We start from the raw sequence: 13,426 nt of genomic DNA on the forward strand, positions 1-13,426 counted from the left end.
TGCCTTCAGGGGATCAGTAGTTCCTAAAGAGGAAATGGTTTTACTTTAACCCAAAGGCAGGGAAGTACCGCTCTCCTGCTGACTGCCATGTACTTTTGTTTTGCAGCCTATCTTCACAATGAGTGCCCAGCAAAGCCAGCTGAAGGTTATGGACAATGCAAAGTATAAAACATTCCTACACTCTTTCACCACCAACACTGTAAGTAAATGTGGGCAGAACTCAAGGAAGACCGCCTCGATGCGGGCTCTCGTGCTGGTGTCAGAAAGCTGGATAGCTTTGCTCTGCCCCCTAGTGGTGAGATGATGAATTTTTCTAGACGCCTCAGGTGCCTGTGGCACCCGGCCAGTCATCAGCTACTTAGATAGCATGAGAAATGTAAATGACAGCAAACACGAGTTTAACTTGGAACATTTTAATGAAAGTTCAACAGGGTTTTGCTCATTTAAACAAATACATATAGTTTTTAAACTGGTGATATTGGTCTTTGATTGGCCTGCTTGCTCTGGGAACCTCAAGTTAAAAAAAATTAATTCAAAATATGGGAAAGCAACTAGGTGGATGCTTGCCTAAGAACACATTGCTTTTGATAGCAGAAACTGATGTGATTTGAGTGTTAGAAAAAACTGGTTGGTTAAGGAAATCATACCAAATATATTCCATGAATCCAGCTGGCACTGGTTCCTCTAACAGTCCTCCTGGAAGAAAAGGTCCACGCTTCTGACCATATTCACAGTACACGCTTTGTTATCTGAAGAGATGATTTCCTAAGTAATTTCTCTTGTGATAAAAATGTCTTTAAGAATCCTATTAGTTTTATGACAAGTTCTCAAATAAAATATAGATGGGAAAAGAATCAGACTATTATATTTTAAAATGTCAAACCAAAAGAAACGTGTCCCTTATTATATAAGTCCTTGATAGTGTGCTCGTGGTGGGGATGTAGCCAATGTTGTTCATTTCTCTATCATTTATAATAACATAATAACAATAAGATAATAACACGAGTTTCATCATAAAAAAGTTCCACAGAGGATAGTTTCAATTTACGGAAACAGATCAGGCAAACAGATGCTTCTATTTAAAATCGTCGCTTAAAGGCCATAGCAACAAAACTAATCTCAAATGATTAGCATCCCTAAGGACAGGGCCTGGGTGGATTGAATCCTGTCTCCTGTGAGGAGGGTCTGCTTCCTCAGTTCACGGATTTCTTGGCAATGGGGAAACATGATGTGGATTATGAGGCCCTCCTTTTTGGGTGGATAGGAACGGTTGGGCATGTGACTGGAGCTGCCATGTTCCTGCTCTGGGAAACCTAAAGTCTGGGCACCGTGTAAACAGTCCTCCCTATGGAGACTTCTTCGTAAAATCGGTTGAACGAAAGATGAGTTGTTTCCTTCATGAGCAGCATGTGTAGAATCCATTCACAACGTGTATGTTTGTGTGTGTGCAGGGTGCTATGCAATTTCTGGAGAATTATGAAAAAGAAGACATAACAGTAGCAGAACTGGAAGGAAACTCAAATTCTTTGTGGACCATCAGCCCTCCCAGTAAGCAGAAAATGATACAGGAGCTCACCGACCCCAATAGTTTCTTCTCTGTTGTTTTTTCATGGAGTATTCAGAGGTAGTTACTGTGTTTCCTTCCATGCATCCTTCCCTAACCCTACTCTTCCCTTAGGCTGGGGGAACAAACAGTAACACCACTTGACACAATCTTTACGTTTGGCCACTTGCCTTTTCTGCTAAAGCTTGTGTTTCACTGATGAAATGGCTTTTCTAGGAACCAATGGCCAGACTAAGAATGGCTGAGGGTCTTTTTAAATCAGGCTTTCTTTTTTTTTCTTTTCTAAGAGAGGCCAGCAATGAATTCTGTAAGCAAGACAGAAGAGTAAAGAAAGAAGGGAAAGAATGGGTTAGAAAATAGAGTCCGTGTGCTCAGTTAAGATCGCTACGAAAAGTTGAAGTTTGGTCTGAGTAATAGAGAGCTGTGTTTGCAGGCTTGGGTCCCACTGGCATCCCTGCTCCACTAGAGAAGCCTTGGGAGGTCTGTTCTGTGGGTGTGAGATTTGGGGGGTACCTTAGCAGTCCCAGAAGCAGGAGAGCCAGCTCTACCCCTACCCCCACCAGAACCAAGCCTGAGAATACACCCCCGACTTTGCCTTTGGAAAACCTAAGGATGTCTTGCTAAAAGGTCCTGCATCTAGACATTTCACCCAGTGCTTTAGTCATGGGCACTGGGGGACCTCAGCACAATGGAATATGGCTGCTTAGATTCCTTTGTCACAGTCTTGAGGACCAGAACCCCAGGAAGACCTCCAGCAGGCTCATTTGAAACCACAACTTGAACTTCCTGGCTTATAAGAAATCATCATAGCTCACATCTGTAATTCTAGCATTCAGAAGAAAATCACAGTGGGCAGCCTGAGCAATACAGCTAGCCTGGGCTACAGAGGGAAACCTTGTATAAAAAAAGCTAAACAGCAAAATGAAGGGATCATGACAAGTTCTGAGGAAATCTTAGACTCTAAAGTGAGCTCATAAGAAAATGGGAAAGGGCCCCTTCAAAGAGGTCGTTCAGTGTTTTCCATAATCTCATTTTCTCCTTAATGTCTCCTATCTCTCAGTTCCCATTTGGACCAGTGGCCAAACACTTGTTTTCTAGCCCTTGCTTTGAAGAGCGACCAAATCATAACAAAAGTAACTTCTGATTAAACACAGGGTCTGCTGGTTACCATGGAGACTGACATCATTACGTTTACAAATAAATGTCTCTGAGATTCCCATGAGCTCATCATGACAGTTGCTGCTTGGCCAGCAGACTCTAATCCCTCTATTCTGCCTCATGGGGTTGAGGTCTCCCTCAATTTTATGAATTTGACTGCTTAAGAGGGTGGAAATGGAGGTGGGGTGATCAGGACGGTTGGGATGAAAAAATCTGGACTCACTGAAAACTTGGTGAGACACAACAGTGAGTCAAGGGTGCACGGGTCTCTCCTCCAGACCTTAGAGCAATCACTAACCTTCAGCTTTTTCCTTTTTCTTCTTATTCCTTCCATCACAGAAACATGACTCTGGGTGCCAAAGCAGAAATAGCAACCGATAAGCTTTCTTTCCCTCTGGCAAACGAAACACGAAATAATATAGCTAAAATGATCGCCGGCAACGACACAGAAAGCTCAAACACTCCTGTGTAAGTTGAGTAGCCCTGTGAACAGAGCTTGCGTCAGAATGTGGAGACTTCTGACGCAACCCAACTCGTTTGAGGATGCGAGTGACAGCTCTCAGTCCCAGGACTCTGTCTCCAATTTGCCGGTCGTTATGTGTATGTTGTGAATGACAGTGGGGGTGGCTCCGGGGACATTCTCCATCCATGGTGAAGTGTCCTGCTCTCCTTCCACCGTGAGGCACACTGTTCTTCCACTCTGGGTGGCCAATGCCTGCTGCAAGGCAACCCTCCCTCAGTCCTTAGACCCCATTCTCTACCCCCTGGGGTGTCACTGTGCTGATCCCCCGTGTGTCTAGAGGTATCGAAACTCCTCACGTTCTCCTGCATCTATCTGTCCGTCATAATACAAGCCAGTGTTTGCTTCATTTCCCTGGTCTGAAGGTCGCTCCCTTAAAGGGGTAGGACAAGGACTTCACTTAATTCAGGCTTTCTGTCATCATGCCTACCTCCTGAGCTAGGTACCCAGTGGACCATCCACCTTCAAAGGAAGAAAGCAGGCAGGAGATGGCTTCACAGATGGCCTCCAGTGTTGACACCTGCCCTTCCCTGCCCCTGTCTTCCAGCCTAGCAGGCTCTGCTGAACTTCCCTCTGAGTAACAAGCTTGCTCCTACTGCCACAAATCATCAAAAGCCAAGGACAGACTCCTTTCTTGTCCCAGGGCAGCTGAATATCGAACTGGCGGAATGGGTGGGAAGATAAAAAGACAGGAGGCAACAGAAAATTGGGGGAGGGAAAAACACTCCCCGTATGTGCTCTGTTTCAAACTTACATTAGGTAACTAGGAACTCACAGAGGGAAGAGGACCTATATTCAAAACCGACAGAATAGTCCACATGCCCACTGGCAGTTTTCCCAGCGTCTTACTCCAGGCTGCCATGGCCTCATGTTGATGCACTGGATGGGAAGATTACTAGGACCCAGTCATTTGAATACTAAGCTCCTCCTTGACTTCACGAATCCCTGATGTTCCGGGGCTCTAGATCGTCAGCGCCTCACTGTCCATCATTTCCAGAGGAGAGAACACGAGTCAGGCAGCTCCTCTAAGACAAACAAAGCTTAGGGTCCAGGTCCCGTGCTCTGTCCTCAAGCTCACCCTTCACCAGGTACTCCTGTGTACTGTAGGTATTTTTTTTTAAAAAAAAATACCAATGAATAAATAAAGTCAGTAAAGAGCTCACTACTAAAGAAAACTGTTAAAATAACCTAGCCAGGAAAAATGTCTTTTTTTTTTCAGTCCAAATGTAAGAAAGGCTAGCAGCTATTTTCAAACTATATGTACCATGAGTTACATGTATTTCTGGGTAGAATTGATTGACTCTCAGCTTTGGGGAGCTGTGGCTATAAGATCCCCTAAATTAAGATATCTTTATGTTATATTGTTGTATGACTTTTATCATTGTTTTCTAAAAGGTCAAAATGGCAGCAAAGACATCAGTCTTAGGTGTGGAAACAGCTAAAGTTCGTCTCTCTATTTTCTTAATGTGCAGGACAATAGAAAGGATCTACCCATACTACGTGAAGGCGCCCAGTGATTCAAACTCAAAGCCTATAAAGCAACTTCTCTCTGGTAAGAATGAGAAGCCATTCCAGAACTGTGAAAATCTTGCCTGTCTTCAGTTTTAGAAGTCTGCCTTCTGAACATTTAGCAATCTGCCTTCTAGTTCTCTTACCCTGTATTACCAGAGCCATAAAGCCTCTGCCTTCTCTTGCCGAGGGGAACCATTGACACACCTGCAAGCCATGTTCTTCCCTTGCTTCTCCCTGACTGAGCCATACCCATGTTTTATGACTTAGCTTAATTGATTCTCTGAGCAACCAGATTGCTTACAGAGGATTGCCTCACGCGTTGGTAAACATGGTGGTTTCTCCCACTAAAAACAAAAAACAATAAAAAACAACATGACATATGTTTGATTGAGCCCCAGGGTCGATACACACCAATAGCGTGTCTCAGTTATTGGATTTCTCCAGCACGGGTGTGATGGAAGGAAGGCTGTTGTTTTGGGGGATAGCTATGTGCCCCGTGATACTTCTGTCAACCACATGCCTCTATAACAGTTTTGGTTACCAGCAAACAAGTCAGGTATGGGTTTATTATGCCGGCCCTGTGGCAACTTTGTATACGGCTATCTCCTGTCACTGAAGAACGGTGTTTTCGTTATAGAGAATTGTTTGACTTCATTTCCTGAAAGTCGCTGATCTCTTTGATCATGGTGAAGTGTAATGCAGGTGTCAAGCGTGGGTCCTTTCGCCATCCTGGGTGAAGCATTTTGTGCCAGGCACCATGGGTACTGGCGACCTGGCTCCAGGATGCTCACTTTGAGCTAGTGAGCAGTTACAGCCTCCCATGGAGATGACCCTAGTGAGGCATGAGGACAAATGCAAGGCCACGTCCATGTCCACATGCTGTTCTTCATTAACTATAAATGGGCATGCTTTTATGAGCAGCTTCGACACTCATGGGGAAGTTTTCTTATTTCCTTTTAAAAGAGAAATAGCCGTAGAACTGTTTAGCCCAAGAAGGATAGATTCTCCTGAAAACATGGTGTGAGTTTTCAAGCTCTTCCCAGCCACTGTTTCGGCAGATGGCCTCCCCACCGGCTGCCAGGGCAGATTCAATTCAGCCCAGTGGCTGTTCCTGACCCACCTCTCTCCTCCTTGTAAAGCATCTTATTCACAGGGCCCTACTTCCTTCCCTGGAGGTTCAACGAAAGCTGTGCCCTCACTGTTTTCAAGGCCAGCCTGTCCCCGTGCCCCACTCCCAGCCCTCTTTGTCTTCCATCCTGCAGTGTCATGGAATTCCCTCCTCCCTTACAGCTCCTGCCAACCCTTACATCCAATGATGTCACCCCAGACATGTGTAGCATAAGCTGATGGTTATCTCCGGTTTACACGCAAAGAGCTTGAGGCGTGGAGGACACACCTGAGCAACAGATTCAAACCTAGAGCTCTCTGAACCCAGGGCCAAACGGTCCTCTTGTGACTGCCTCTGAGCTTGAGAACCCCAGTTATTACTATACCCCAAAGTCCTAAGTTAATAATAATAGGTGGTCTAGTTTTGAAGAACTTCTTGATCTCAGTCCTTCCTGAGATGAATATCTCTGTTCTCCCCCTCCACATCCTGGAGCCAGCAAAGCTTAGCACTCATGCTATTTCTCTTCTAAGCTGTCATAGATTCCATCAATCAGAAGAAGTGGCTTTCTCAAGGGAGGGACCTTGACAATGCTGGCCTTAGGCTAGTTGCCACATGACCACAATTGTGAACACAGTCTCTTCCCACTAAAATAAGGAACACCATTATTACACGTCATTCTATAAACCCTCAACAGCTGGTAGAGTGCCTTCCTCCTGACGAGATACGTGCCAAGTGCTGGCAATATAAACGAACTGATCAGTTGCATCCAAGGTTGATGGTGAGGGCTTTGTATGCACCCGGCTCTCTGGATGCTCAGCACAGCCACTTGGGGGGTGGGCCCTCCATTACTCCCTGTGGTTTGGCTGTTTTACAAGGAGGCAGCAGTGACAAAACTCTCATCTGAGCGATGCCCAGGGTTCCCTTCCTCTCCACCTGCCTGTCGCGTCTATCCCTGTGCCTTTCACCTTCTGGAATTGTGTACTACATACGTTGATGGGTCTTGCCACTGGGAACTTCTAATTTGCATCAAATCCTGAGACTCTCATGCTGCCTTTATTTTGTTTTTCTCCTCTTCCAGAAAATAACTTCATGAACATCACCATCATTTTGTTCAGAGACAATGTCACCAAATCCAACAGTGAGTGGTGGGTTCTCAACCTGACTGGAAATAGGATATACAATCAGGGGTCCCAAGCGTTGGAGCTGGTGGTCTTCAATGACAAAGTCAGCCCCCCGAGTCTGGGCTTCTTGGCTGGCTATGGGTAAGGAAACATGTAACGATCAGTAGTTAGAGTGTCTGAACGCTGTGAAGTTGGGATGGCAGCTTTTCGCCTCCTAGGAGTTGAGTTGTGTCTCTACAGTATTGAAAGTCGCAAAGCCATGCCCTTCCATTGCAAAACACAGAAGAGACCCAAAGGCATCAGAATGTCCTGTGTGACTCACACAGCCCTGGGAGACCCCTTTGTTTTGTGCCTTCTTGTTATGGCATGGTTTCATGCAAGGTGGTATGGTGTTACCACTGTTTGTCTTAGCTTGTTTCTGACCCTGAGCAAATGGATCACACAGACACCACAATTCTGAGCAGATCCAGACCACTTCCTCGCCTTCTAGTGCTTAAACATTACAATACAATACAGTACAATACATTATCCCCCTTAAGATATAAGTACAGCATGTTACATTTTTAAAAAAAAAAACCATTAAAAAAAGCCTTCCCATCAGCATTGTATTATTTAAAATAGACCTCCAGACAAGATTGTTAAAGGGAAAAGAGCTACTTTCAAAAGAGCCTGTGCAATGCAATTGTGTTTCCATCCAGTATGTTGCATTTTATCACAGTATTGCCCAAATGTGTTTCTAACCATAGTAATTGTTGGGGGAATATTTCTCCTCGCTCTCTTTCAGTATCATGGGATTATACGCATCAGTTGTCCTTGTAATTGGGAAATTTGTCCGTGAGTTCTTCAGTGGCATCTCTCACTCCATCATGTTTGAGGAGCTTCCAAATGTGGACCGAATTTTGAAGTTGTGCACAGATATATTTTTAGTCCGGGAGACGGGGGAGCTGGAGCTGGAAGAAGACCTCTATGCCAAACTGATATTCCTGTACCGATCGCCAGAAACGATGATCAAGTGGACTAGGGAAAAAACAAATTGATACCTTAAGACCCAGACTGCGAAGAGAGCTAACATTTTGTTTTTTTAATTAAGAATAAGCACAACACTCTCAGAAGAGCTAAGCATTTCCAGTCTGGCAGCAACGGTTTCTCTCTAGCAGGTGGCCGAAAGAAGCTGATTTTGTCACCAAAGCCACCTTGCGCATGAAGGCGCTGTTGAAGTTCTCTGTGCTCTCGTTTCTCTGAAATCGGGGCTCTTTGCTTTAGAGTTTTCTCAGTCGACAGTGTCTTGCATTCTTACTGATTATGTGACAGGTTCATGGAGGGTCCCCTCCCTTAGAGAAGAGGGAAAGGCACCTGTGTCTTACTCTCTGGGGACCTCACCTTTCCCGATGTCGTGGTCAGAGCGCAACACACAGCTCTTCCCACAGTGGGGAAACGGCTGAGCAGGGAGCCCCGGAGCCCTCAGCACACTCCGGAAGTGCAGCAGCAATAGGAGGCAGCAGCACTGCCCAACGTTCCAGAGGACAGGCGGGACCCGGGACCCGTGACCCAGGCGATGTTGGTGGAAGGACAAGCCTCAGCCTAAGCAAAAAGATAACATTAGTGACACTCCCACTGCCTTATCTCAACTGAAGACTAGTAAGAATCTTTCTATGAAACACCAGTGACTTCTCAGGAAAAAACACTCAGCAAAGCAACTCCGTGGACTCCTGCTTTGAGGTCGGGTGGTTGCCACCCCCAGGGAGCGGTGACCATTCTGCTTCGGATGGCTCCTATTGCCCCAGAAACAGAAGGACAGCAGCGGTCAGTCCAGCCTGATGGGAACACCTCAGTAACTCCAGTGACTGAGGCCACAGGGCTCTTCTGCCTTTCCCCGCCCCTTCTGCCTCTCCCCGCCCCTTCTGCCTCTCCCCGCCCCCTCTCGTAGGCTTTCTCCCAACTCCGTGATTTAAGGCAGTGGTTTTTCCAGTATGACATTTTCCTTGCTGTTTTTCAGGCATATCAAAGAGTTTACATATTCCAGTTCACATTTTTACATCTAAGACGGGTTTTTTAAGTTCATAATTATGAAAGAAATATGTATATTGAGCTTGGGGGAATAAAAAAATGGCCTTTTCTTAAATTATTATCATTGGAAACACAACCTCTTCATGAATTAGCAATGTAGCATGAAAATTTATGAGTGAAATATAGTTTTCATTCAATATTAAAAATCAAGTTTCTGAGAAGATTCATTGAATGGGCTAGAATCTGTCAACAACCCACTCCTGTGTACTTGGGGTTCAGGACTGACTTAAATAAAGCACACCTTGCAAAGTCAAGACCTGAAGAGTACTGTGTTTACGGATTCATTATTTATCTGCTTGCCCTTTGCGTGGCATAGGAAAAGTGCTTCTTTTCCAGATAGCATACCAAGAGTTAAAATAAGGTAAGAAGTCGCATCTGTTAATTTTCCTTTGCCACACAGGTGCTCTACATGGACGATATCAGCAGGGAACAAAGTAATTCACAAAGGGGAAACTATAGATGATATAGAACTTCTTAAATAGCAGAGCCCAAATCATTTCTAGTATTTTCTGGAGAAGTACACTGTGCCTCAGTTTGACAATATACACTGTTACAATCAATCACTGCAGCCATAAAATCAAGTCACTTAGCTGCAGAACTCTCTGATGACACCAGGCAGCTAGAATTAGCAGTTAGCCAAGTGGGTCACCTACGGGAGTTCACAAACCCAGCAGCCCCTTCAGACATGCGTAGTTCCTACCTTCATCCACTGATGAGAATGCATATAACCCTGCTCGCCCTTAAGGGCTGCCGCCTGTGTGGCCCAGCCTGGCATTTGCTAACAGTCTGCGGCATCTCTATTCCCCTCTGCCCAGGGGTAGTATTGGCATGGTTTGGGATATAGGTTTTGGAGGGGAAAATGCTGCATAGGGAATGATGACACCTTGGGTGCCGGGCTGTGTGTCCTTGACCTGTCCAAAAGTCCTCTGCACTGTCTTTAACCACGGTATTCAACAGAAGACTATATTCCAGTTTAGCGTGATTTCAGCGCTATCCTGGGCAACACAGTGATACTGTCTAAAACTAGAAATCAAAAAGGAGCTTTTAAGTATGGCTCAGTGATAGAATGTGAGACCCTGTTCCAGCTTTAGATATCCATATTCATCTTCATCTATGCTCAGAGAAGCCTCTTTGATGAAGGTAGAGAGATGCACTAATTTGGGGGTATAAAATAACTTAGGGGGGCAGTTTAATAACCACACATTTATCTGAGTAATAGTTTTGAGTTGTTTCTCTAGGGCCTGTGACCTCATTAATTTTAGGGTTTTTTTTGCGTTAGTTTACAAATAATACCAAAGCTCCATCTTGTTAAGCAGCCCTTAAATCCAATCAGAAAAGAAGTGGTTGGTGACTCCCGTAAGATTCATGACACTGTAGCAGCAATGGGCATATCCTGGCAAGCTGTTCCCAAATACTATTACTTTTGTGTAGGATAAACTGATAAAATTACAGTCAGCCAAATAGATACAGAGATGTGCTACAGCGTGGTAGTACTTGATCAAAACACCTTGCCACATCTGCCTAAGTATCCACATCTGCCAAAACCTCTCCTGGGGATTCTTGTATTACAAACTCCACAAGAGATGGATGCATTACACTTGCCTGGGTGTTGATGAGGGTTAAAATTGTTCTCTAATCCCTTCATCATTATAACAGGTCTTCCTTGAATAAAATGGCATGCCAGTATTCACACTGGAGATAATGTATTGTTTTGTTTTGATAAAGGTATGTACAAACCAAAGGCAAAAACGGTTTTATTCTCCAGGCTCACAGATTAACTAGGGTCCCATAGAGAAACAGACCAAAAGAATGAATATTTATTAAAGGGGATTTATTAGATTGGCTTGCACAGTATTGTCAGGAGACACCATCAGTGGCTGTCTTCAAACTAGACAGGCAGAGAACTTAATCTCAGTCTATAAGCATAGATACCCTAGCAGGCCCACCCTGGGGCTGAAGGCCTGGATGGTCTTTGGAGCGGTACTTCCCTTAAGTCACACTGAAGCCTAAAGACGACAGGCTCTGATATCAGCAAGGGCATTTAGCAGCAGTGGCAGCACTACAGCAGATGAACTCACCAGCAAGACATGAAAGCAACAGGTTAAAGTGAAGCTTTTTCCTCGGACCTCCTTTTATCTGGGGTGGCACAGGAAGATGCCACCCACATCCCACTTCAAATAACCTGATCATTGAAGTTTATCACAGGTCCATTCCTGAAACTAGAAAGCAGTATTAGCACTGAACCTGACTTGCTCTGTCAACATGAAATGAGTAGTTTTGTACCTATTTAGGTTAAGTCATTAAATTTAAGCAAATGTGGAGAATAAGCACACAGTCTTGGGAGCTGGAATACAGCAGAGTGGGAGGCGAGGGGGTGCGCCCCGTGAGGTCTGCTGCAGGCTGACTGCACGTGCTCAGGGGAATACATGACCTTTGGTGGCTTGTACTCTTGAACCTACCTTTGGGGTTGAACTCTGTCAAATATAGAACAAGTCAACAACAGTGGGTCCAGAAAGGAACCCCTCCAGAAATGAGGTTCAGAATGAAGAGACCTCAAGGCCATGGTCAGGCCTTGAAGTGGGAAAGAGGACAAGAGACAGAAATACCCACAAGAAATGGTAAGCCAAGCACGATGGGGCCTTAAATGGAAGGGGAAGCTTCCAATTAAAACCTGGAGGAGAGCCGGGCGGTGGTGGCGCACGCCTTTAATCCCAGCACTCGGGAGGCGGAGGCAGGCGGATCTCTGTGAGTTCGAGGCCAGCCTGGTCTACAAGAGCTAGTTCCAGGACAGGAACCAAAAAAAGCTACGGAGAAACCCTGTCTCGAAAAATCCAAAAAAAAAAAAAAAAAATTAAAACCTGGAGGAGAGCTTCACTAAGAGAAAATGAAGAAGACAGGGAAAGAGAATCACTTGGGAGGGATGGCAAAGGGAGGGGTGGGAAAGCCAGAGGAGCCTCTTCAGATAGCAGCCCTGAGAGCCTCCCCCAAACAGATCCCTCTGAGGATCCTCTGGATCCATCCCAACACAGGGAAGACTGGACTTTCATAAAACCTTTCAGTCTCATGTCATATACGTGATTTAGTTCTACCTAGCATACATAACATGTGCTGTTTAGGGGCTGCTCTTAGGCCACAGCATAGACAAGCTGCCTAATTCTGCCCCAAAGAGAGCTGTGTGGAAGAGACGGCTTGATCCCGGCTGTGGGATTCAGCCTTTTAAAGTGAAGTCTTTCCGAGTCAGATTCCAGTTCTAACAGACTTCAGTTTCCCAGTGCATTGGGCCATAGTATATTAATATCTATTTTCTTAGGTTTTTTTTTGCATTTTCTATAATCAATGCTTTGTAGTTAAATTTGGAAGAAGGTGGTTCCGTGAAGAACAGAAGGATATCTCTCAATGCAGTTTGAAATAGCTTTATTGCTCAGTTGGTTTCTGCACCTTTTCAGACTTCACGGATTTTAGTACATAATTTAGTAGTCTTTGGTAAACTCAATCCAGTAGGCAGGATGTTGATCTATGTAATAGAACAGCTGCCCCCACAATGTGATAGTCACATTTATAAAGGTGGGCTTCATTAAAAAAAAAATCACCATCAGAAGGGAACCATGTTATTCTGCAGTAATCACTCCCAGCTCTGCTTAATACAATCAAGTCTTACTTGTGCCGTGTGTCTGTCACAGGTCACCTGAGAGTTCTGCTCTGGCAGGGCAAGTGAGCACTGTGGGGCATAGGGCCAAAGAAATGGGAACCTGTCTAAGTGAGACACCCGTGGTTATCTGAACGAGAATGCCCCCACAGACTCACACTTTCCTAACACTTGCTCTTTAGTGGGTGGCTGTTGTGGAAAATAGGAGGTATGGAAAAATGGGATTGCTCCGTTTTTAAAATCAATGTTTGCCTCATTTTTTTTTCAAGTTGGTACGTCTTTAGATCATTAAATCAAAGTGTGTCTGGGATGTCTGCCGGCACTAGCCACATAAGAACAAAGGCCACCACTATCTCTCAGCCTTGTCATGGGACTACAAATGCTCTGGTGACCAAAAAGGAACTTGAACACGTCACCGGATCCTGAGAAACATGAATTCAGAGTCCAAGAATCTCTATGGTCTACTATTTTTACAACTTATCCTAAATTTAAATATCAAGTTATATTATCAATTTCCACTCGAGTTAGGGACAATATTGTCAAACAGTGTATAATTGTAGGTGAAATCCAATTAGTAACTTACATTCTAATTAATTCTAATTGCAAAACAATACCATTCACATTTATCTCCTCTGACCCTGTGATGGACTCTTCTTTTAGATGATATGTTCATTAGTCTTCGACTTCCCCGGTGAGCAGCCTTTACAGCAGTATGTTAGGACATAAATAA

At 44.7% G+C, this 13,426-nt stretch overlaps 1 protein-coding gene across 3 annotated transcripts in view; it reads left to right on the forward strand.

The window, feature by feature from the left end:
- The window catches only part of LOC121440635 (piezo-type mechanosensitive ion channel component 2-like), a 346,630-nt gene extending 338,518 nt beyond the window's left edge, over positions 1 to 8,112 (forward strand). For all 3 annotated transcript variants that reach the window (XM_041641417.1, XM_041641418.1, XM_041641419.1), the window contains 6 exons: positions 107 to 199; positions 1,452 to 1,624; positions 3,062 to 3,190; positions 4,715 to 4,794; positions 6,941 to 7,124; positions 7,768 to 8,112. In XM_041641417.1, coding sequence (XP_041497351.1) covers positions 107 to 199; positions 1,452 to 1,624; positions 3,062 to 3,190; positions 4,715 to 4,794; positions 6,941 to 7,124; positions 7,768 to 8,020 — 912 coding nt within the window. In that variant the 3' untranslated portion in view covers positions 8,021 to 8,112. The remainder of the gene's footprint in view (positions 1 to 106; positions 200 to 1,451; positions 1,625 to 3,061; positions 3,191 to 4,714; positions 4,795 to 6,940; positions 7,125 to 7,767) is intronic.
- Positions 8,113 to 13,426: the final 5,314 nt, after the last annotated feature.

This window comes from Microtus oregoni, unplaced genomic scaffold, assembly GCF_018167655.1.
Source record: "Microtus oregoni isolate MIOR12 unplaced genomic scaffold, Mior012 000069F_ref0000032, whole genome shotgun sequence".
In the NCBI taxonomy this organism is placed as follows: Eukaryota; Metazoa; Chordata; class Mammalia; order Rodentia; family Cricetidae; genus Microtus; species Microtus oregoni.